Raw genomic sequence first — 24,331 nt, forward strand, 5'->3', positions numbered from 1 at the left:
AGTAATTCGGAAAAATGTTGAGATGTCTGAGTGCATTTCCGATGTACCCATTCAGATCTGATTATTCCTTTTTAGCAGCTTCCGAGAGCGCAAATCCACCACCTGTAGGAAACATTTAATGGCGTTACAATTAAGAAAGGTAAAGGTTAAGGGAAAGGTATAATATAAGTAGGTGTATGTACAATACCTGGCGACGTTGATTTCTAGGAGTGAAGTATAAATCCACAAGTGTTTCAAAAGAAAGTAAAAGTTCTCTCTTTTACGTGCTTTTCTACTTATTAAGATAAATCATACCCAGGAGGAACATAAAACTGTATGGCATGTTTTTATTCATTACTGTCCAATCCAAAACTGACGGCACTGGCTTATTAGGCAGCTCGTCTTCTGTAAAAGTAACACGTAATCTAGTTAATTGTATGTAACGCTTCTTTTTGAAACAAATCATAAGGTCACGCCAGTGGTTTCACCCACATTCCTAGCGATATAAAATAGCATATAGTCCTCTTCAATGTCAAAACAATAATTCTCGAAATTAGTACGTTCAAGCAAACAAACCAAGATATCATTTCAAGTCAATTAAAAATTAATCATTAACACTTTTCTAAAGACTTGTATTAAACTGATTGTATCATAAGAAAGCAAAATTGTTTATATGGATATGGGTACCTACCTTATAGTCAAACCTGTTGGATCAAGTTTGAAAATGACACACTTCCTTTTAATTTTAGCTATGTTTTGTATTTTACGACAAACGCGATACTGTTTAAGCAGGGGCTAGTTTGAAGTCTTGTAATAAAACTTACCACTAACGTAGAAGTTGCGAAAAAAGTCCAAATTAGATGGCAATAAAAGCATTAAAAAGAAAACTAAGAACGCTGCGGCAGAGTCTTGAACACTTTTAAAAATAATCAAAAGTTACTTTTCATTCATTTTGATTCCTTAATCATTTTCATTTTATTATAATTTCATACTTACAATTTATTGTTATTCAGACCGTAGTAATCAGAAATATAGTCTCCCCACCCGTAGAATATTTGTGGAGCACGTGAGAAAAACATTACAACTACACCACTGAATCTAGACACACGGCAGTGTGTCCGCCAAGTTCGAGCAAAAAAAGCGACACACCGGCCGTGGGTTATATTACACGAACCATTTCGTGCCAAATTCGACCCCCCTATAACTCAAAATCTATTTTATTTACGCATTTCAAATTTCTAGTATCTGTTGAGACCCCCTCACTTATCTAAAATACAAAATTTCATTAATATACCTATTGTAGGTCTTGAGATATTGACGTCAGAAAATCGCTATTTTTACTATACACTCACTGACTGACTGACTGACTGACTCACTCATCAAAAACCTAGACCACTTCCAATGGTCGTATTGACTTGAAATTTGGCATGGAGGTAGGTCTTTATGTCAAGGTAAAGGGAAAAATCTGAAAATGGCCAAGTGTGAGTCGGTTTCAAAATAATGAAGGTGTTTTATATCCGGTGTAAATTTATACCCCTAAGGAACTAAAACGAACTAAATTTATCAATGTTTATATAATATATCTTCGAATGGTCGTACCGATCTGAAATTCGTTACAAAGGTTTGTATTTAGTCAAAGTAAAGTAAAAATCTGAAAACGGCCAAGCGTGAGTGACTTTCGAAAATAACGAATGTGTAACTTTGATCCACGAACATAATATATGATAACATGTCATGTCAGTCAGTTGGTAAATCTAGTCCATTTAGTTAATCTATTTAATTTCTTTGTAAGAAGCATAGTGCATATTCACAAATCTGAAAGATAGTATAAATGAGACATTTCTTTAACTAACTTAATCAAAAGAAAAAAATAAAATAAACAACCTTACAAAAATAAATGAAATTTCAAAAAATAAGTTCGATAATGGGAATGCTTCGCCTTGAAGTGAGATCTGAATAAGTACCAAGTTCCATACACATACCTCAGTTAAAAATAGTAACTTTTTAATGATGTTACTTGGCAAGTTTTAATAGAAAATTAAATACTTGATTCATTGCGTTTAGTAGGTTTATAACAAGGTGTGTAAAAACTTGCCAAGTAAAATCATTAAAAAGTAACTATTTTTAACTGAGGCATGTGTATGGAACTTGGTACTTATTCAGATCTCACTTCTTTTATAGGCGAAGCATTCCCATATTATCGAACTTGGCAGTCTTTCACATTTTTGTTTTGGGTGGGTAATATTATTACCATCTGTAAGACATAAGAAGCATTAATTATTCAGAAACTTTAAATAATGTTTATGGTTCTCTTCTATGATTCTTATTATCCGTATAAGTAGTCGACGCGTATCATGATTGCATATGTGGAAAGGATATACGATACGCAGATACGATACGGTGATCGGATCGGGCAAATGATACATGTCTGGACCCGCCTTAATATACTTAGTAAGTGCCTGTTAGGTAAAGTCTCAATTTTGGCGCAATCTCAAAAGTAGAAAGTAAAGTGAGGGATATTAATATTGTAACTTTTTCCTATTACTTATTATAAAAGGCTTACAATTTCCCCAAAAGGTTATTTTCCCCACTTTAACGGTATTCCTAGCAGCTTCTACTCCTGATTCGGGTATTTGCGTGCTCTGAGCGGCTTTGGTTTTAAGCCTGAAATGAGGACAATTACATACTGGTTTTAAATACTGGATACTAAAATGCTTCCTAAAATATGTAATCTAGTTGCTCTTTTTTTAAATCGCTTAAAAGACATTTCATAGTTTTAGGGTTTATTGCTCGCGGGAAGATCTAACGAGCGCATCCGGCCGTGCTCTCGTCGTCTCACTATAAGATGGTCATCGACACGAAGGTAGAAGAAGGATTTATTTATTCGATATTAAACGCGTTTATTGAAATACGTTAATAAAAATCGTTCCAAGTTTTATAATGTAGGCAATACAAAAGTACATTTTCAAAGTAACAGTTGATTTAAGTATATATTTTTTGGGTTTTAGATGTGCGGTGGGAGTAGTTTTTGTCCGTTTTATTGTAGACGCGTTGAAGGCAGAGGATGGGAATGGAAAACATTTTGCAGAAGACAAGGAGATCAGGAAATTCTTGTCATATCTAGGTTCTACTTATCTATAAAAGGAATGGTGTACAAACTTTCATACTTGCATTATAATGTTAGTATATAAATAGGACTGCCACCTATATTGAAACGTGGAACACTGTGCCTCATGAAGCTTTGCATGAGCTATTGGACTACAAGTTCAATTTTGCCACGCTAGATGGAGCTGCACGTCTAAGTCAGTGACTTGTTTTTATTTTAAGATAATTTACAGCTGCTATCTTTTAAGTTATCGTACCTTTTATATATTTAATAATCATATGGTAAAATAAATACTAAGGTACGAAGGTAAAAATAAATAAATTACAAAGTTAATATTTTAAATGAAAATTAAACGCAAACTTCAGAATCTAATATCGTCTACTAGCCCTGAAGAAATAGCGATTGCACATGAATGTAACCTTCGAAAAGCTGGTAAAAGGGACTCTGCAGCTATCGTAAAAGAACTTTCTATGAGTTCACCTAAGAGAGGTTCCATGATGAAACCCGTATGAAAAAAAATTCTTAGCGATAGCGTTCAAGTGACTGTGTCGGCCGATGAAGCATTAAGCATGATGGTAGTGCTGATATTACTGGGGTAAATTTAGAATTAATAACGAGGTTTCATATCAATTTAGTAACTCTCGGGTCGGGTTTTACAGTCGATTTGGATTCCTTCAATAGTTATACAGAACGAACCAGAAACTTGGGGAATACTCATGGTATAACATGCTAGTTAGAGTGTACAAAGTTTTATTTAATGGTCGGAATGTCATAGCTTCGTGTATTGTACCGATTGGCCAGTTATCAGAGGAGGCACAAGAGGCTAGAAACGAAAGATAACCGAAGATACAGGGAGTTATTCACTAGAAAAACGACACGAATAGACACCAATACCGACCTACTTAACAGACTTCTCATATCATCAGACCCCTTCATATCCAGCTTGAGACTTATAATGAAGAGAAAACGGAGTCCTTTAGATCCTGGTGTCCTAAAATTGCTTTCTGTACCCACCGTAATGAGGCCGAAAGTGGAAATAGTGACTAAAATAACAAAATTTATTCATATCGCATTTTTTCAAATAAAACTTTATTTTCTCTCACTATTTAAGTATTTTTATTTATTTGTAAACCGAGAAATATTATTTTTTAACTTGTATATTTTAATTAATTCGATTTGGAATTAAATCCCCCTAGATTGCGAGATTCTCACACTGTGCGCAGTCGCGGCGCTACCACCAAACTAGACCCACGTTTGTTGATTCAAAAAACTACGCATAATATAAACGCATCAAGTGATGATGTTGATGCACTTATAGGGTGCAGTAATGAAGGATTGGAGTAACAATGACTACACAAAATCGCATTATATTGTTTTACTAAGCATATATGCATCAAGAATGCTAGTTAATGCGTTTTTGACTAGTCGACGTAAGTTCTTCGAATTAGAATTATTGTTAAATTATATGTTATACCTTCCTATATTTTGAATATATTTGTCTATAAATACATTTTGGACAACTTATTCTTTATTTGGTACATATAGATCATATACTTATCGGACAAATTAGTTTGAAGTTACAGCAAAAATAAAAATAAAAACTTTAGGCGCGGTTTTCTCGAAAGTGTTCAAATCCTAGTTAATGCGTTTTTTATAAGCACGGCAGTATAGAACCTCGAAGAATAAAAGAATAAGTATTAAAATCAGTTCACGCAATCCAAAATTACCACCCAAAACCATATCCCTAACCATACATACCTCCACCATCTAGTTTTTTGCACATTAGTAACCCATTTTCCCAAGAGATATCGCTGTACGTTGGGCTACTTCGCACTATTAAGATTTTTTCGTAGTTCATGGGGTCAGGATAGGTGTGAAGCATAATCGGCGAAGTACGGAACCCTACACTGAGCGTGGCCCGACACGCTCTTGACTGATTTTTAATTGGGTGATTGGATTTCCACGTCTGGTAGCACTGACTGACAGCAACCGTCAATTGCACAAAAATTCGGTATTTTATTATACTCTTTTGCAAAAAAAGGGGGCACCTATGCGAAATATTGATTTTGGCCAGTTTCTTAGCAATTCTACAAAATTCAACTCTAACGCATGCTTGGCTAACCCTTTTGATTTGGTAGTAACATAATAATATTCCAATCATTGAAAACTTTTGAAGCATTCATAAAGTTCTTGAAACCAAGATTTCGCAAAGATGTCCGATTTTCTTGCAAAAGAGTGTATGTGCATGGGTATTCATGAAATATTTTGGTCATTACCAGTTGCTACGTACTTTGGAAGGCACTTTACATTGGTGGACTGTCATTATTTCATCATTGGGAGTCAGAAGCCAGAAGTTTTGACAACCAGTCTTACCACGAGGTATCAGGCAGATTGTCCTGTCCGGGTTGAAAACGGGCGGGTCGTAACAAACCTTTTAAACAGTTTCATCGAAGAAAGGAACCATACAGTGTATATCAATAAATGGTCGTGTGAACCTTGTTGCATGGATATTATGATCTTTTTTTTCGTTGACAATATAGTTTTTTTTTATGAAAAGAAAACAACCTAACCGTGTTTTGTTTTACGAAACATTCGATTTTAGCTGTCGGTTGAGTTGAAAATAATTTATTATAAATCTAACGAAGATAGTGATTCTGAAAAAAAATGGGGCTGGGGAAAGCGAAGAAGCCACCGTAAGTTTTTAGTTTATTTATTATTAATTTTGGAAGGTATTTTTTGGAATATGGACTGGTGTTAGCTTGGTTGGACAGTCGTCTTGTTGACATATCTGCATAGATTTAAAAATTTCATCGCGAATGAACTCTAAGGGTACATGCTACATTTATGGAGATACTTGGCGTCGAGTTTCGTGTTTCGTGATCGCAGCGCGAAGAATGTTTTTTTCTTCTGGTCAGGGTGAGGAGCAGGGAAACGGCACATTATCACGTGTGTGCGATTATCACGTGTAGCGATCCACGATATTGTTCATCGAGGTCCGACATGGAAAGAGGTCTCAAACTCCGCCCTATTACCTGACCCTATGGGTCAGTGGGTCGTCTTAGGAGCGGAGTTTCAATTTCGAAAAGTATACCTATGTCTGATTACATGTATTTAATATCTACTTTTTTTTTTGTTAATTACAGGCCTCCTCCTACTAGTACACTTGGAAGGTAAGTTTAATTTTGAATGACTTATTTTAATGATTATTTTAATTGTTTTAACGACTTACTAATTTGTTTTTTTATTTTTTTAGCTTTATTCCGAACCCATTGTAAGTATTTTTTTTATCGAAATAGTTATATTTTCTAGACCAAGTATTTCTAATTCTAACATAATAAATTGTTCCGTAGTTGGTCTCGGGAGCCCTCAAAAACACCAGTCCCAGGTATGGGGTTCAGAATCCAAAATATGTTTAAGAATAACTTCAGGGGCATTATTGGTTCATTGGTACCACTATGTGTTCTGTCGTGGCAAAGCGAGCGAGATAATGTAAGTATATCTTATACCAATACGATATATTTTTCAGATGAGTTGCAGATTTAGTTACTCAGGAAATGATTTTGTCATAGAAGTAATTGTAGCATCGATAGTGCCACAGAAGCATTTTTCTAGCTATTGAAATTATTACAGCATGCCTTAACCGTGCAGCTGACGTGGCTGTTAATGTTTTGGTTCTTCCTTGTGCAACCCGTTGCGGTTCCTGCAACTGGTCTGATTACAGTATTCCTATTGCCAATGGCTGGTGTCATATCAAGCATTCAAGCATGCAACTGTTACATGAATGTAAGTAAATTATCTTTAGAAGAATAGTGCCGTAATTTAATGGATGCGTTATGACCATCTGAAGCTTAATGTTGTAGTGGCCACACCCGATAGTAATGCTACATACTAACATGGTTATGATTTAGCAGAGTTTAAACAACCCCACCAATACTTACGCAATAAGACCGCGGCAATTTATCAACCTATCTTTTCAGTTCAAAACCACTAGCTTTGATTGATTTAACAATGGCCTACTTTTTTCAGGAAAATATAATTCTTTTTCTACTATCTTCAATGCTTCTCGTATTGCTGAATAATTCCGGTGTGGATAAACGCATAGCATTATGGTTTATATGCTCTGGGGATGCACAACAATATTCTCCCAGAAGGTAATTTGTTATCCTCATCAGAAACAGAGACATCACCTTTTACTCGCTATGAAACATTGGAATATCGCTGGAATATAGGTTTAAGCAATTGGTGGCTCTAATATCATGGTTCAGTAATAGCTCGTTAGTTATTTTGACCACATGTATTATCTTGCCCCCTATTGTAATAACAATTTTGACATCTTGATATTTTTTTCTACCTCATCTATTTACCTCACCATCTTGGGGTCGGCTTCCAGCCGAACCGGATTCCATTCTAACCAATACATCAACGGATTTACGCGTACTCTTTTTTCATCACAAACAAATGTGCGCGAACATAATATTATGTGAAATGTCACCATTATGCGTACTTTGTTCTCAGGATAATATTCAAGTTCAGTTCAGCGGCGTTCTTTCTGTCGATGTTAAGCAATCGGCTCATAATTTGTTCTATCCTTACACAGATGTCTACGTCCGTGCTAACTAAGATAGATGTAAGTGCAATATGTACATAATATTATAATTAAGTCCCTATATGCCAAAGGACTCTATTATCATGTGCCTAATCATTTCCTTAGTTGGCTTCCAAACTAGTGGAGATGCTTTTACCACCAGTAGATTTTTCATGGAGCCGATTATCAAATTTTAAGTATCGTCATAAACTATAATGGGGTCTTTTGTTAACTACATGCATAATTATGTTTCAGGGATCAACATTAAAATCAGGCAATATGCCAAATTTTGTTACTATGCGATATATTGTTAATAATGCAATCCAAGTTTCCGCAGGGATTGGTATGTAATTTTATAATTGACGGGTTGGCGATGTTTTTGTCTATGATCATTTGTTGTTTTTTTTTTGTTATTTTTACAGACACTTAATGTATGTACTATCATCACTAATTTAGTGGTTTTAAAAACTTTAGCTTTGTTCGACTGTAATTTTACGTTCTGCATTTGTAAATGTATTCTCTCTTCATCGGACAGTTTTTGTAGAGTATGTACATATACTTAAGTAAACAAAAACAGGGTTGGGCCACAACCCACAAAAGCATGACCATTATCCTTTGTCTGCATTTGGTGATAATAAAATTGTATTTTCAGGTAGCACTGCAATTATGCATTCTGCATCTGTAACTATGCTCTTTCGGGCAATTTTTGTGGAGTATGTATATTTGTATATAGATTTAATGTTTGATTTTATTGAGAGTTCCTAAGCATATTTAGGTATAAGATCATAAAATATTTTATATTTTCTCTTTCATTCGCAGATTTGCTCCCAAAGGCATGGAATACCCCGATATATTCAATTATCTGCAATATTCGGCTTTTGCTTTCCCCGTCGCATTTGTAATGTTCATCTTTTGCCTTGTTTACCACATGATACTAACAAAATCGTAAGTTTTGTGATTAACTATTTGTGTAGAACAGGTTAAGGGTTGAAACATTTACCATGGACTAGTAAAAGGGAGTCTATGTGTGCATTATAAAGTTGTTTCTGACTCTTTATTTCGTCTTAATGGTAATATCAGTATCGGGTTTTACACTATGATTGTGTTTCGGATGGCACGTTAAACTGTAGGTCCCGGCTGTCATTGAACATCCTTGGCAGTCGTTACGTGTAGTCAGAAGCCAGTAAGTCTGACACCAGTCTAACCAAGGGGTATCGGGTTGCCCGGGTAACTGGGTTGAGGAGGTCAGATAGGCAGTCGCTTCTCGTAAAGCACTGGTACTCAGCTGAATCTGGTTAGACTGGAAGCCGACCCCAACATAGTTGGGAAAAGGCTCGGAGGATAATGAGTATCGTGTTTTACAGTTTTGGTTTTTTATTAACTGCCTCGTTGGTCTAGTGGTCGCATCCGTAACTGCTGTGCACGAGGTCTCGGGTTCGATTCCCGGGGCAAACCGAAATCGCTTTGTGAGTTTTAGAAACTTTCACAAAACAGCCTGAAATTTCAAATTTTTTGATAGATACACCAGTGCATCGGAGAAGCACGTTATTGTCTGTGCACTTATATTCTCGTAAATGCTCTTGCCCTATAATATGTCCTGTGCAGTAGGCCGATAACCTTACATGAGTTTCCGCCATCTTATTTCCCATTTATTTTATTTAGGGCCCTGAAAGTACCGATGCCTTCTGGCAAAATGGAAGAGTTGCGGACTGGCTTTCTGAAGTTTCGAGAAGAGTTACCATCTAAAACTAGTCTACATGAAAAGGTTTGTTACCCTCATCAACTGCCAAGCCTTTTTTCAATTGTGTTGGGGTCAGCTTCGATAATTCTAACCTAATGCACTTGATTACCAGTATTTTACATGGAGGGACTGCGATTGATCGATCCACGCAACTGATACTTGCGCATGGGCCTGCCTGATAATATAATGCACAAAATAAACTCTTTTGCAAAAAAAGCGGGTACTTATGCGAAATCTAGGTTTTAAGGACTTTACGTGCATTTCAAAGGGTTTTAATAACTGTAGCATGTTACTAGCATCAAAAGGGCTAGCCAAGCATGCGTGAGAGTGTATTCTAAATTTGAATTTTGTAGAATTGCTAAGAAACTGTTTAAACGTTGTTTTGGATTTATTCCCGGTAGAAAGTTCGTGGGCGTTTTGAAAAGTTTTTGACCTGATTTTCAGAAAACTGATAATGCAATTTTAATTAATGATTAATGTACACTTCTGTTACATCAAAACATTTTTTGAAAATCTGAGTATTTGATATTTCACTTGCTCTAAATGGTCTATGCTGATGATAGACGCCAATGTTAAGAGTTTCGGTATTTTTGTGTTAAGCGTTTTATCGTTTAGATATTGTTCCCACGCGGTTAAAATATCCCTTTCTCATAAATGAACACTATTTAGAGGAGTATCAGTACTTTGGGCTGCGAAAAAACAAATTTAAAGTTAGGTAGGTGTCATTTGATTGATGTAAGTATTTTTGAAGGTAAAAAGCGGTCCCCCGACACGTCAAAATTTAGTTTAGTCTGACATGTTTTAGTTGGTACTTACGTATATGCGATCTCGGCCAAAGGAAGCTGTTTCAACAATCCTCATGAATCTAGATTTACAGCAAAAATATAAATCGGTTTATCCATTTCATTCCGGCATTCCAGGGTTTCATCCGCCACATCCCATTTCCAGCATCAGGTTCTCGTCAATTAGAAACATGAAGAGAACTCGTCAAGACAAATTCAACGAGCCCAAACTCGATGGGTTTACTAAAAGGCAGTTCAGGGTTACGTCTCCTAGCTTCATGCCCTAACAGCGGACCAGCTCAGTGATTCCAGAAGACATTAGTGTTTCAAATTTCAGGTCCTACATATGTTTGCAAGTAAACTGAGCGTGTAACATTCCTACCACACCTTACAAACGAGCTGATGACCTTGAAGACCTGAACCGATTTCCACCAAACATAGCTAAGAACACTCCCGAATGACATTCCTTTTAATAAAAAAAAACGCATTACAATCGGATCATCCGTTTGGGAGCCACGATGCCACGTACACACACACACACACACACACACACACACACACACACACACACACACACACACACACACACACACACACACACACACACACACACACCCTCACACACGCACACACACAGACACGTCAAACTTATAACACCCCGTCGTTTTTGCGTCGGGGGTTAAAAACACTGGTACTCAGCTGCATATTCGGTTAGACTGCCGACCCAAACATAGTTGGAAAAAGGCTCGGAAGATGGATGGATTTCAGAACACTATAGACTTCTTTCTGACACTTCAATTGTTACAGCTCACCGTAATCTTTCTCATAGTTACTCTATGTATGTTTTTCTTCCGCTGGTGTAAATGGTTCGAGGGATGGGCAGACTTCTCGGCTACCGAGGGTGCTCCACAATTGCCAAGGTAAAGTACCTTTTACAGCTCTTAAAATATTATTTTCTATTCAAAAAACTTCTTACTAATTGATTTGAATACCTGCAGTTTGGCTTATGTTTAATTTTTCCTTTTCAGAGTTAAAGATGCAACGGTTGCAGCTATATTTGTTATATTTCTCCACACTCTGCCTAAAAGCTATAGTTTTCTGAAGTTCCTTAATATTGAGAGTAAGTAAGGGCCAGTGCAGTTGCGACGTCGCATCGCAAAAATCAACGACGCATATCATATTAATCGCATAGCTGTGCAATGTTGTTTTTGCGATGCGACGCCGCAACGCACTGTTGTGGCCTGGCCCTAAGACTTTTTATACAGAAGACAAACCGGCAATAATTCGAAAAGCTTGTATGTTTAGATTAAAATTGGGTAATTTTTGTAACCATTGTTTCAGGAAAAAGTCAATTACCGCCTTTAAAACCTGAGTCAGCCGTACTGTGGTGGAGATTTGTTGATAAAAACGTAAACTATGCGTATTACTTCGTATTCGGTATGTTTATTTTTATCTTTGTCGTATCAATGGCGATCGTTAATTTTAAAGAGTAAAAATTGATCATTATTTTTATTGGGGAAACGATTTCTCTTAAATTTTAACGTTTAACCTCGTAACGCACATTAATTGGTTCCTTATAATATTATTATGTAGATTACAATAGTTCTCTTTACCTTCTCTAACCGGAATACTGAAAAATCTGTACTTAAAGAATCTGAAACTAATTACTAAATGTCACAACAACCAGTTCCTGTGTAACCATGGCAACACTCATACAATAAAGGTGCATTTTGAATGTTAGCTACTGACTGCAACTACCGACCGCACTTGCAGCGACATGCTGCTACCGCTTGGATCTAAAATCAGTAGTATCAGTGGCGGTAGGTTCGGTTGGCAGTCGTAGCTAGCTTTCAAGACGTACCTTAAAGTAGTCTAGGTTTTTATAGCACTTACTTTTAGTCCAAATAATCACAATCAAATCAAAAAATGAGTTATATAGATAGGTATCCAAAGACTAACTAATGGTGCGTGACGTTGCTTGCACACATGCAGATGAAATCTGTAGGGGTAGTTCTGTTACAGCCTTTTTATCATCCCACTGCTGGGCACAGGCCTCCTCTCACATGGAGAAGGATTGAGCGTTAATCACCACGCTTGCTCAATGCGGGTTGGTGATTTCAGACTTTATAGTCCAGGTTTCCTCAAGATGTTTTCCTTCACCTTTTTATCAGCCATTGGTGTCTAAGATTTACCTAGAAAGTACATACAAACTTAGAAAAGATGCATTGGTATTTGCCTGACCTGGAATCGAACCCACACCCTCATACTCGAGAGGTTGGTTCTTTACCCACTAGGCCACCACGACTAGTAGGGGTAGTTCATTCTTTTGGAATATGGTGGTACGATACACGTATTGTGGTTCCATATAAACAGGTGCACTGGGCTGCATCCAGTAAGACTGAAAGTTGTCTTCAAATTGTTATACAACCTCTTGTCTTGGAAAGCTCTGCAGACCTCTGACGGTGTAACATAAGTCAGTATTAAATTTGGAAGTCTGACCGTTCAAAAAGCGGGAATATGTATTAAATAAAACTTTATGAACTAAAGTTGTCTGGTATCGACAGCATTATCTTGCTTAAATGATAGTAATATTGAGCTACGTGATAATCTATATAAATAAAAAAGTTTGTTGTTCGTTACTCTGATTAAAACTCGAGAACGACTGGGCCGATTGAGCTGATTTTGGTTTTAAAATGTTTGTAGAGGTCCAGGGAAGGTTTGAACGATACGAAGTTCGCGGGATCAGCTAGTTTCTAATATAATTTCAAAATCCGTCCAGATTTTGAAAGATAAAAAATAAATCTATACTAATATTATAAAGCTGAAGAGTTTGTTTGTTTGAACGCGCTAATCCCAGGAACTACTAGTCCAATTTGAACAATTCTTTCGGTGTTAGATAGCCCATTTATCGAGGAAAGCTATAGGCTAGGATGTTTTTATCCGGGTTCGTGCAGAGGTTCCTACGGGATGCGGGTGAAACCGCTGGCAGAAGCTAGTCGTCTATAAATTACCATCAGACAAACTACATAGCCAATCGTTCGTAAGTGTCTCTTGTTGGATACGTGTATGTACATAAAAAAAACTGCGAGCTTGACGGTTCTTTTAAAATCTTTCAGGTAGTGCATTGTCGATAACTGTTGCCGCCGAGAAGACTGGCCTGCATCGAATTATTGGCGAAAATCTTGGAAAAGTTATAACAGGAAAACCTTGGAATGTGGGCCTTTTTATCACTCTCTTCCTTATAACAGTCCTGGCAAATATAATGTCTGCGGTCCCAGCTTGTACAGTATTTCTTCCGTTTGTATTATGTGCGGTTAGTATTTTAAAATTCTGAAGATCCTTTAGTGACTAGAGATGACTGATTTAAAAACTTTCTGTCAATTTTTATTGTTACAATGATTGCCCCTTATTTTTTGTAGGTATTATTTTATCGATTTATAGCTGGGCGCAAGGGGCACAGCAACTGATATCTAACCGAGCGCTACATAAAAACAAGTATCAAAAATAAAGTTTAAACGCTAGCACCCTACATTCTATTTCTCTGACTAACAGCCAGTTTCTTCATCAAAAGTTAAAGCCAAAGTAAAAGTCAAAGTAATGTCTAAAGTAAAAGTAACGGTTAAATTCAATTTTTCTATGAATTTTGCTGTCACTTTAGCCTTGAAAAACGAATTTGACCGTTACTTTAAACTATAAGACATTACTTTAACTTTAACTTTTGATGAAGAAACTGGCCGTAAGTGACACAAAACACTCAGGGATAAAATAAAACTTTCGAAATGGCTATAGAAATCTGTGGTAAAATGAACACAGTGAACGGACTTTCACACATCGAATTCTAGAGCCATACGAGTTTTATTTTATCCCTTTGTCTTATTTTACCGGATGCAATTTTTTTACAGTCAGTGGATGCTGCTCAACCTTGGCCAGGCAAAGTTTACGTTGCAGCATTAGGCGTTGGCATAGCATCGTCTTTCGGATTCAGCTGTCCTTTCCTATATACTCCTGCTTACTTCTGTCATTACACTGGGAAAGTACCAATACTGAAAATGGTGAATACCTTATGCAAATTGTTTTATTACTACATACCGTATCAACGTTGTTTAAATGATAAGAAAAATTCTAAATTCGTTGCGCAGTTTTGAAGTATAACAATTCCTGTACAGTTGAAAGTATTACCTACTACAGTATTACAAAGTGCCACCGGGCTGACTTGGCAGCTCCCACCGGAGCCTTGTACACTTGGGGTTCAACATAAATTATTTACAGACAGACAAATAGCGGGAAGCAACTTCTATACATATATACTATGTAGTGGTATATGGAACTCATAGCATGTCTTTTTACAGGCTAAATATTCTTTCATACCGGTGTTGATATGCCTCGTAACTTTGTTTGTTGCCCTTATGATATGGGCACCGTTTTTATTCGACCCTGATGACGCCGGTATCATGGCCATCCCGGTGCCGGGCGGCCCAGGTGAGACGACGACGGTGACCGAAGCAGCACCAGGAGGTCTTTAAAAGTACTGATCCAATTCAAGTTTAGATGTTACGTGTTATTTACTACAAGTTTCCACGGTTTCACAATGGAACATACCATATATATTTTTGTTATGTAAAGTGAGAAATAAAGCACTGTTAAGTTCAATGTTAAGGAATTTTTTTTTGTTTGTTTCTTTGTACCCTAAGAGCTCCGAAACGACTGAACTGTTTTGAATAATTATTTCAGTGTTGGGAAGATAGATTGTGTCCGTCCGTAAGGATGGATGAACCACTTTCTGTATCGTAATGAATTTTTTGTATTTAGTAGGTAATAAGTTGAAAAGAACCTATTGTAGGATCAATCTTGGAATTTGTAGTATAATAGTTCAAAAGTTGTATAAAAAAAGGTGGCCCCTTAATCTAAATATTTAGACTACGTGGCACATAACCGATCCACCCATAACACTAGGAAGTATGTGACTCAGGTACACACACACACAGGTACACAGGTCAGGTCAGGTACAAGTCAGCTACTACATTGAGACAATGATTAAAACATTTGTTTTTCAACTTGGAGATTTCTCCAAGTTGGCATTATACTTTTATTTATCCATCCAACTCAAATCGGACGTGTATTTGTTCAAATCGGGCCATACAACAGGCGCCCAGAAGCACATGCTTATCCACGTCAACAATATGGTCGTAACAGTTGGACCAACACCAGCTTTTACCTGTGAAAACATGCGATAGATCGTTAAAGAGTTTTGTTCAGATGCATTATCCTCCTGCCCTTACCCCAATTACAACTTGACTTGGACTTGCCATAATTATATTGACATTTGTCTTGGGACTTGGAACAGTGAGTGTTAGTTTGGAGTCGGCACAATATGTTTTTCTCCTTCCATACATTTACGTCATCTTGCAAAATACCATTATTTCTAACCATGTTGACTTTCAAACAATTCATTCGTTGTTTTTTTGTCGTTTCTTCCACTATATCTATTAACGCTCATGCCCAATACCACGCCAAAATTTTCCTCAAAATGTAACTCATTCCTCCGCTATACCTAGGTATACGCCTATAACATGACAGCCATATTCTCTCAAATACTCATTCCTTCCGTTTAAATGACCAAAATTAAAAATAAATAAATAAATAAAAAATGTCTTACCATTTTCATTGTAGGTATTTTAGCAGCGCCCTGGATAACTAAATTGCCCGGAGTGCCAACAGGCAAACAAAAACAAAAAGAAGCCGAAATACCGGAGGCAATGTTATACCAAAGAGGGTGAATGTTTATTTCTTTGCCCTGTAAAAAACATTATAATCTCTGAGGATGTAAAACTATAAACATAATACTAGTTTACAAAAGATCAAGACAAAATAGATTTCTTGATACTAAAGAAGTCGAAATCTGGCCTACCAGACCTTCGCTGCTAAGAAAGTGATTTTTTTACAAGAGTATAAAGTTGTTTTTTAACCGAGCGCTCAATTTTGATCCCCGAGAAGCGAGGAATGCAAAAATGTTGTCACAACAGGAGCGAATTTCTTATAAATTGATTCGTGAGAACAATATCAAAATTTTGAATTAACATACCAATTGCATGACTATAGGCGTGACAATATTACATACACTGACATTTGACGCAAAGTTTGTTATAAAGACTGTAAATATGATTATCAGCAATATGATAAAGTAATTCGGAAAAATGTTGAGATGTCTGAGTGCATTTCCGATGTACCCATTCAGATCTGAATATTCCTTTTTAGCAGCTTCCGAGAGCGCAAATCCACCACCTGTAGGAATCATTAAAAGGCGTTACAATTAAGAAACAAAGTTTATAAACAAAACACCTTAAAGAGAAATATATAAAAGGATATAATAAGTGCTTTCTTTAGAAACGATTGTGTAAGTCAATGATTTAATTTTTAACGATAGTGCAGGTCCTAAATGGAGTTTTTTCAAAGACAAAGCTTCGCAAAATCATTAGTAACTCTCCCATGGTCCACGCATCTGTGCCAGTCAGTGTTATGATATGAAACTTTTTTTAAAGGTATAATATAAGTATGTACATACAATTCTGTGAGTGAAGTATAAATCCACAAGTGTTTCAAAAAAAAGTAAATATTCTCTCTTTTACGTGCTTTTCAACTTATTAAGATAAATCATACCCAGGAGGAACATAAAACTGTATGGCATGTTTTTATTCATTACTGTCCAATCCAAAACTGACGGCACTGGCTTATTAGGCAGCTCGTCTTCTGTAAAAGTGACAATGTAGTCTAGTTATTTGTTTGTAACGTTTCTTTTTGTAACAAATTATTATAATGTAGGTCACACCAGCAGCATCGCCCGCGAATTATCTGGAGCGAAAGGATAAAAAAATTGATAAAAAAACACGCTGGTCGTGTATTGTCATCAGAACTCGGAGCGTGTGCAAAATTTCATCCTAATCGAAGACCGGGAAGTGAGTCAAATTAAGATTACAAAATTTTCTTACATACGTAATTACAAGTAAAGCTAATATGTATACGCGTATTAAAAAGTTCCTATAGCCATCTTCAATGTCAAAACAATAATTTCCGAGATAAGTGTGTTCAAGCAAACAAACACACAAACCAAGATAAACAACATCATTTTAAGTCAATTAAAAATTAATATTTTACACATCAATGAAGACATATTGCACTAATGAGGGTTTTCTTAAATGGCGTCCACGAGGTGGCAGCACCGAGTCGTCAGGTCCAGGTAACTGTCAAAGTGCTTATCTTTACTAATATATGAATAGTGAACGATTTTAGTGTTTTTTTTTATTTTATAATTAAAGCACTGCATTATTGTTTTACTATTGAGGTTGAGTAAATAAAAAAAACTAAATCATATTGTGTTAACAAATTTTCAACAAGCTTTTCCTTAGTACCAGTGACTTTTGCACCCTCTCTCTTAGCTCAATTTTTAGTTCGGAAACCTTATTCTGACCGTAGTCCATAATAAAATCAATAACACTTCCAATATAACAGAATTTCAATAAACAATAAGTTCGGCACCTACAATTCCATACTATTTAACAGCTGTTTGGACCAGACGCATACGTGGCGCCACCCGGTGGCAGAAAAAAGGGAAAAAACCCTCATTGTATTGATATATAAGAAAGTAAGTGTTAAAGGGGTAATAATCAAAACTATTGGAGCAGTTTTAGAAGTTGGACAGTTTTAAAATTTTTTGACAGAAAATGACACACTTCCACTTAATTACAGCCATATTACAGCTATGTTTTGTTTTTTACGAGAAGCGCGAAACTGTAGCTAGTTAAGCAGGGGCTAGTTTGAAGTCTTGTAAAAAAACTTACCGCTAACGTAGAAGTTGCGAAAAAAGTCCAAATTAGATGGCAATAAAAGCATTAAAAAGCAAACTAAGAACGCCGCGGCAGAGTCTTGAACACTGTTAAAAATAATCAAAAGTTACTTTTCATTAATTTTGATTCCTTAATCATTTTCATTTTATTATAATTTCATACTTACAATTTATTGTTATTCAGACCGTAGTAATCAGAAATATAGTCTCCCCACCCGTAGAATATTTGTGGAGCACGTGAGAAAAACATTACAACTACACCACTGAATAATATTATTACCATCTGTTAGACATAAGAAGCATTAATTATTCAGAATTATTCAGAAACTTTAAACAATGTATATTGTTCTCTTCTATGATTCTTATTAATGAAATGCACTTTATATGTGTAGTGCCTTATGTAGGGAGGCCCATGTATGCCCAAGTATGCTAAATTTTGGCGCAATCTCAAAAGTAGAAAGCAAAGCGAGGGATATTAGTATTATAACTTTTTCCTATTATCTACTGATTATAAGAGGCTTACAATTTCCCAAAAGGTTATTTTCCCCATTTTTTTCAGTGTTTCTTCAACGGTATTCCTAGCAGCTTCCACTCCTGATTCGGGTATTTGCGTGCTCTGAGCGGCCTTAGTTTTAGGTCTGAAATGAGGACAATTACATACATATCTAAATATATAAAACTCAAAGGTGACTGACTGACTGACTGACTGACATAGTGATCTATCAACGCACAGCTGAAACCACTGGACGGATCGGGCTGAAATTTGGCATGCAGGTAGATGTTATGACGTAGGCATCCGCTAAGAAAGATTTTGATCAATAAAGGATAAAATCGGGGATGAAAGTTTGTATGAAACTTTGTCAATTTTAAACCGATCGGACTGAGACTTTGCATGCATAAAGCTACTATGGCGTAGGCAACTCTTAAGAAAGATTTTGATAAATTCCATCCCTAGGGGATAAAATAGGGATGAAAGTTTGTATACATCTTCTTATTTGTAGCTAATCTACTGAACGGATTTCAATGATTTTTCTTTGTTGTATCAGTATTAAGCCTGGTCAACATATAGGCTATAATTTATCTTCGAAACTTGAAGACCTGATGCAGAACCCAACAGACCAACAAACTATTAGAGATACAAAATGGTGCCATGGCAAAATTGTTTCATGTGATGAGCATTTTCAGCTGAGATAATAAATTTTAAGATCTGGAACACCTGATGTGGAACCCCAAGAGCCCAGCTTCTCTATACCATATACAGGTATGACGTTTTAGCAAAGTTGTTCAATTTGATAAGCACTTTCTATTGACTTACACAAATTGAAGATCTAAAACACCTGATGTGGAACAGGCCCAGCTAGACTATAGCATATAGAGGTATGACGTTTAGAAAAGTTGTTCAATCTGATAAGCACTCTCTGTTGACTTATAAAATTGAACCACATACACCTGATGTGGAACTCCAGGAGCCCAGCTAGAACCATGACGTCTCACGCCTCTGGTTTGGCTTTCCAGAGTGGAGTCGCTAGAGCAGGATTAGTAGCCCTGCTCAGGTGGTGCTAAGCACAGGAGCGTAATCTGCGTTTAAAGTCCACCGAGGTATCCTCACCCTTCAGCTCACTTGAGATGGTTCTAAACCATGACTTCCACTAAGTCACCACGACTTTGTCATCTATTTAATGTTTTTACGTAATAATATAATATTTTGACGGACTAATTAGAATCACTACTTTATCCCTATGGTCACATCTATTGCCGTTCAGTTCTCAGCGTTTTGTTTAATCTGCTGTGCTTTTGCTGTTAAATACAAAATTAAGTATATAAAATTCAATATCAGACTATTCAGATCTTTGATTTTGCTGCCGTAGCTGGCATAGGGACAGGATTACGAAGTCGCGGGCAGAATTAGTTATATAAACAGGCTAAGTTTAATACTTCTAGTTGTTTAAAATCGCATAAGACATTTCTTGGTTTATTAATTCGAAATTAAACGCGTTTCTTGAATTAGGTTAATTGAAGTAGGCCTCAGTTTACATAATAATATAGGCAATACAAAAGTAAATTTTCAGAGTAATTTGGGTTTTAGAGGTGCGGTGGGGATAGTTTTTGTCCTATTTTTTGTAGACCTGTTGGAAGCAGAGGATGGAAATGAACTACCTGAAAACATTTTGCAGAAGACACAAGAAGATGAGATGAAATTCTGGCCATATCTAGATTATGGCGGTCCTACTTATCTACAGAAGGAACTATGAACATTCCTTAGGGTGTACAAACTTCCATACTTGATTTTAATGTGAATTTATAAATAGGACTGCCACCTATATTAAAAAGTGGAACTCTGTGCCTCATGAAGCTTTGCATGAGCTTTTGAACTACAAGTTCAACTTTGCCACGCTAGATGGAGCTGCACGTCTAAGTCAGTGACTTGTTTTTATTAACATAATAATTTACAATGTTTACAGCTATCTTTTAAGTTATCGTACCTTTTACATATTTACTAATCACATAGTAAAATAAATACTAAGGTACGAAGGTAAGAATTAACTATGAAAATAAATATTTAATTCGGTTGTAACCACGTCAATGATGTTATTGAGTTAATACTGTGGGGACTCCTTTTCTTCATAGTAAACGGTTGTTTTAAGAAAGACGGTCGTTTATGTGGCCTTAGATATTTACATCAATTATACCTAATTATAAACCTATTATTACTATACCTTAAAAATCCCAGATACATGAATATCATGTAAAAGTAAAGTCCTGCTTCCAATACAAGCATATATGGAATGGAAAATGCGGAGAACTTCGGAAATGACAAATACTCGGGTGCCGAGGGGTATGCCCTGAAATAACGGTATTCGATTATTTGAAATGACCATTTCACTAGGCTGGAATAGTAGAATATCTTACTAGTCCGGATATCGAAATAAATCATGGACTTTATTAATACAAATACAATTTTATTAATAAAGAAAATCATTATCATACAATTTACCTTTCGAAGAGTCCTTTGAATACTAAATTAGTTGCAGTGCCCACTAAAGTACCAATTCCTCCTGAAACACGAACACGTCACACATAATAAGTATACTATATAATATATACATCAATGATACACTAAAATAAAAATGAGTTACTAATTACTGTCATATTTGAAGTAATTTAAAAAACGTGCCTATCTAGCGACTCGCGCATGTACCAATACAATATACTCATCCGCTTGCTCTTGTCACTTGCGCATGTTAACTTGCTACATGCACCGTGTAGACGCACCCTTAAATTTGTAACTTACCAATAGTTGCTGAAAAGGACGCAGCGCAAAAATAACAAGTAGTTATATCTGAGGCAACTTGTACACCGTCGCTGTCCAATTCGTAAACTTGTATAAGATTTTGCTAAAAAAAAAAATAGTTTTTAATTTTTTTATGTACTTTTTTTTAATTTGTATGTTGATTCTAAAATTGAAATAAAAAGTCAAATAGGTAATATTGTGTCACACACAATATTGTTTACACATCTTGTCCATGTTCTTAAAAACTAACTTTTTCGAAAACATCCAACAGAGCGAAAATAATGGGAACCATCATAGATGACGCTGCGGTATTAGTGATCCACATCGAAATGAACATTGTTGTGATTGACATCGCAAACAGCAGTCTGAAACAAACATTTCATTTTAAGGGTCTACACGAGGCATGTAGCTGGAGCAAGTTAACGTGCGCAAGCGACAATTTACAAGAGCACGCGGGTGGGTATTTTGCTTTGGTACACGCGCGAGTCGCTGGAATAGCACGTTTTTAAAATGCATGTTCCTCAACACGTGCAAGCTACTTGCACCGTGAAATTGCACCCTAACTGTAAATATTACCAGAAGGTTTGGCCAGCCCGCTACTCTCTTCTGCTTCTCCCATACCGGGATAATGTACATAAGACGGGAGTAGTCCTTCTTACCTCCCAAAAAATGAAAAGTAAAGCTTCTTTGAGATTAAATAAAGCTCAGGGCTAAAAAAATACAATCACGGTTTGGCACACTATTACAAAATATGTATTGAAAATAAATCATGCCGTGTTCCTAAGATATTTGGGGTTAAAATAAAATATAGGTTTATTATAAAAAAAATATTAATATATCTGATGACTTTTGTTATGAGGAAAAAATCTGGTAGATATTTGATCAATCATTTTTATCTGAGGAAAAATATCTGATAGTGTTTATTTTAGTTATTTAATTAACTTCTATTGGTACGCCCATCCTTATAGGATTTGGACTTACAGAAAACACAAATTCACCGACTTCTTTTGAATTCAGAACGGAATTTAAAAAATCTCGTGCCTTAATTTTACGTAGCCTTAGGACTCTCCAAGAGCCTAGTCAAAGGACAAAATTTGCAGAATACTGTAAGTAAAAGTAACACTTTATAAATTAGGTACTCAAAAACACTTAGTAAAAAGAATGATACCTATAGTGCGAATATCCGATGAGGCTAATAGTATGCAAAGCTAGTCTTTGATGCAACCCTGACTGTTCCACAGCTTGTGCTAAGATCATACTTCCGCAGAACATTAGAACAGTGTCCTGAAAGTTAATGAAAACCTCATTCATTATTTAGCATTATTTATTAAGAATTCGGTCTAACAAGAAGAACAGGTCAACGCCAGTCTAACCAAGTGGATTGGGTGGCCCGGGTAACTGGGTTGAGAAGGTTAGATAGGCAGTCGCTCCTTGTAAAACACTGGCACTCAGCTGCATCGGGTTAGGCTGGAAGCCTACCCCAACATGGTTGGAAAAAAAGGCTCGGGAGGTGATGATGATTAAGAATTGACGATAGTTTCAATCAATTATATCAGCTAAATTTTCATTTTTATTGAAAGTTTACATTTTATTTCTTGTACTTACATTTATGTAACACAGACAAGTGGTTCGTGTGTCCATAATACCAGTTAAAGGAAAGATAACGATAGGAAGAAAAGATGTAATTGTCAATGGTATGCATTCCGTAACCCAAAATACAGCCATCAAACATAGAGTATAACCAGCCCATTGATATTTCTAGAAGGAAATACATTATATTAATTGAATGAAAACAAAGATGTGATCACAACAAAGATAATTGGAATTTCGTACATTTCGTACTATCAATTCGTACATTTATGAGGGCCTTGATAAATAGAAAAAAAATGCCGTGCAGCAAAACTAGCATTTGGGAAATGTGCTACACTTTAGACAAACAAATATTACCCTACGTTTCTTAAGGGTGCGTCTACACGGTGTATGTAGCTGGAGCAAGTTAACATGCGCAAGTCACAAGAGCACGCGGGTTGGTATTTTCCTTTAGTGCATGCTCGAGTCGCTGGACCCGCACGTTTTTAAAGTGCATGTAACCTGCGCATGTGCCTCAACATGCGCAAGCTACTTGCACCGTGTAGATGCACCCTTAACGAAAAAAGAGGCAAGCCTAGAGATTGATTGTGTAAGGCCGCGAACGCACAGGCAGGTGGCTTGCTTAGCGCCTAGTGTCAAGCGCGTCACCTAGCGAGTAGCCTAGTAAAACGAACGTTCTAAAATGAACGCGACCTGCTGCACTGCGCGCTTATCCATGTAAACAAACGTGTTGGTTTTTTGTTTTGAGGCGGATGAAAGCCGCTAGGCGCTAAGCAAGCCACCTGCCTGTGCGTTCGCGGCCTAAGAGATTGTTATGCAAAAGTAATTTTGTTGTTACCTGTGGTGGAAACGGTAGCAGCATAAGAAGTAATATGATTGGAGTCAATAGACATAGTAGACCGCGCCAGTAGACGGACAGAAACAGAGTCAGTTTTTTCCTCCTTGTAAGCTTTACATCATCCTCCCTGTATTAAATTAATAGTAAACAACATTTTATTAAAAATATTAAAAAATAATTTAGTCCTAAGTAAAAAAAACCTACCTAGTAATATTTTTTTGTATGCCTCCTATATACTACTGATACTTCTAATTTCACAAAAGCATATCAAGCTATAGGAAAATGTTTCCCTGGGACGCGTTAAAGTTTCCCTGGTTATTTTAATTATTATGTCTCATTCTATCTTTTCTACTATCTATCAAACAAAAGCCAAACCATGCATTGACTTTTCCTTAGTAAGTTTCCTTTCTAAAGTATTTTATCAATAAGTGTTGGAACTCTTGCATTGATATACCTATATATGCTTAATTGCTTACGTTTCAGCAGATAGTCTATCTTCTTGAGGCTCCGTTTGATCAGTAACTTCTTCTTCTACCATATTAACACGAACACAAACAAATGCGTTTTACTATTATGAC

The 24,331-nt window shown here is 36.3% G+C and overlaps 2 protein-coding genes across 2 annotated transcripts; one reads left to right on the forward strand and one right to left on the reverse strand.

Moving 5' to 3' along the window:
* The first annotated feature begins 5,624 nt into the window (after positions 1 to 5,624).
* Positions 5,625 to 14,854, forward strand: LOC126055317 (Na(+)/citrate cotransporter). Its single transcript, XM_064040877.1, has 17 exons — positions 5,625 to 5,778; positions 6,229 to 6,255; positions 6,339 to 6,356; positions 6,436 to 6,574; positions 6,716 to 6,868; positions 7,112 to 7,236; positions 7,601 to 7,712; positions 7,926 to 8,013; positions 8,323 to 8,383; positions 8,490 to 8,615; positions 9,333 to 9,435; positions 11,001 to 11,113; positions 11,222 to 11,313; positions 11,535 to 11,630; positions 13,310 to 13,506; positions 14,096 to 14,245; positions 14,543 to 14,854. The coding sequence occupies exons 1-17, from the start codon at positions 5,750 to 5,752 to the stop codon at positions 14,714 to 14,716; spliced, it is 1,803 nt and encodes a 600-aa protein (XP_063896947.1). The 5' UTR covers positions 5,625 to 5,749; the 3' UTR covers positions 14,717 to 14,854.
* A 418-nt stretch (positions 14,855 to 15,272) lies between these two features.
* Positions 15,273 to 23,075, reverse strand: LOC135118920 (protein I'm not dead yet-like). Its single transcript, XM_064042080.1, has 13 exons — positions 22,931 to 23,075; positions 22,494 to 22,609; positions 21,576 to 21,690; positions 21,326 to 21,428; positions 21,029 to 21,089; positions 20,751 to 20,876; positions 18,557 to 18,671; positions 18,201 to 18,316; positions 18,029 to 18,120; positions 16,851 to 16,940; positions 16,276 to 16,475; positions 15,850 to 15,987; positions 15,273 to 15,408 (listed from the first exon to the last, which is right to left on the reverse strand). The coding sequence occupies exons 1-13, from the start codon at positions 23,048 to 23,050 to the stop codon at positions 15,280 to 15,282; spliced, it is 1,521 nt and encodes a 506-aa protein (XP_063898150.1). The 5' UTR covers positions 23,051 to 23,075; the 3' UTR covers positions 15,273 to 15,279.
* Between the last annotated feature and the right edge of the window lie 1,256 nt (positions 23,076 to 24,331).

The sequence above is a fragment of the Helicoverpa armigera genome, chromosome 2 (assembly GCF_030705265.1).
Source record: "Helicoverpa armigera isolate CAAS_96S chromosome 2, ASM3070526v1, whole genome shotgun sequence".
NCBI classification, from domain to species: Eukaryota; Metazoa; Arthropoda; class Insecta; order Lepidoptera; family Noctuidae; genus Helicoverpa; species Helicoverpa armigera.

Excerpts from the sequence above, each read along its gene's own strand:
- LOC126055317 (XM_064040877.1), top strand. The coding sequence starts at position 5,750 with ATGGGGCTGGGGAAAGCGAAGAAGCCACC. Across the intron at positions 7,237-7,600 it reads CAACAATATTCTCCCAGAAG|GATAATATTCAAGTTCAGTT; the intron begins GTAATTTGTTAT and ends CTTTGTTCTCAG. Across the intron at positions 11,631-13,309 it reads TGCGTATTACTTCGTATTCG|GTAGTGCATTGTCGATAACT; the intron begins GTATGTTTATTT and ends AAAATCTTTCAG.
- LOC135118920 (XM_064042080.1), bottom strand. The coding sequence starts at position 23,050 with ATGGCTGTATTTTGGGTTACGGAATGCATACCATTGACAATTACATCT. Across the intron at positions 22,610-22,930 it reads CTTGTCTGTGTTACATAAAT|GACACTGTTCTAATGTTCTG; the intron begins GTAAGTACAAGA and ends ATTAACTTTCAG. Across the intron at positions 21,691-22,493 it reads ATCGGATATTCGCACTATAG|ACTGCTGTTTGCGATGTCAA; the intron begins GTATCATTCTTT and ends TGTTTGTTTCAG.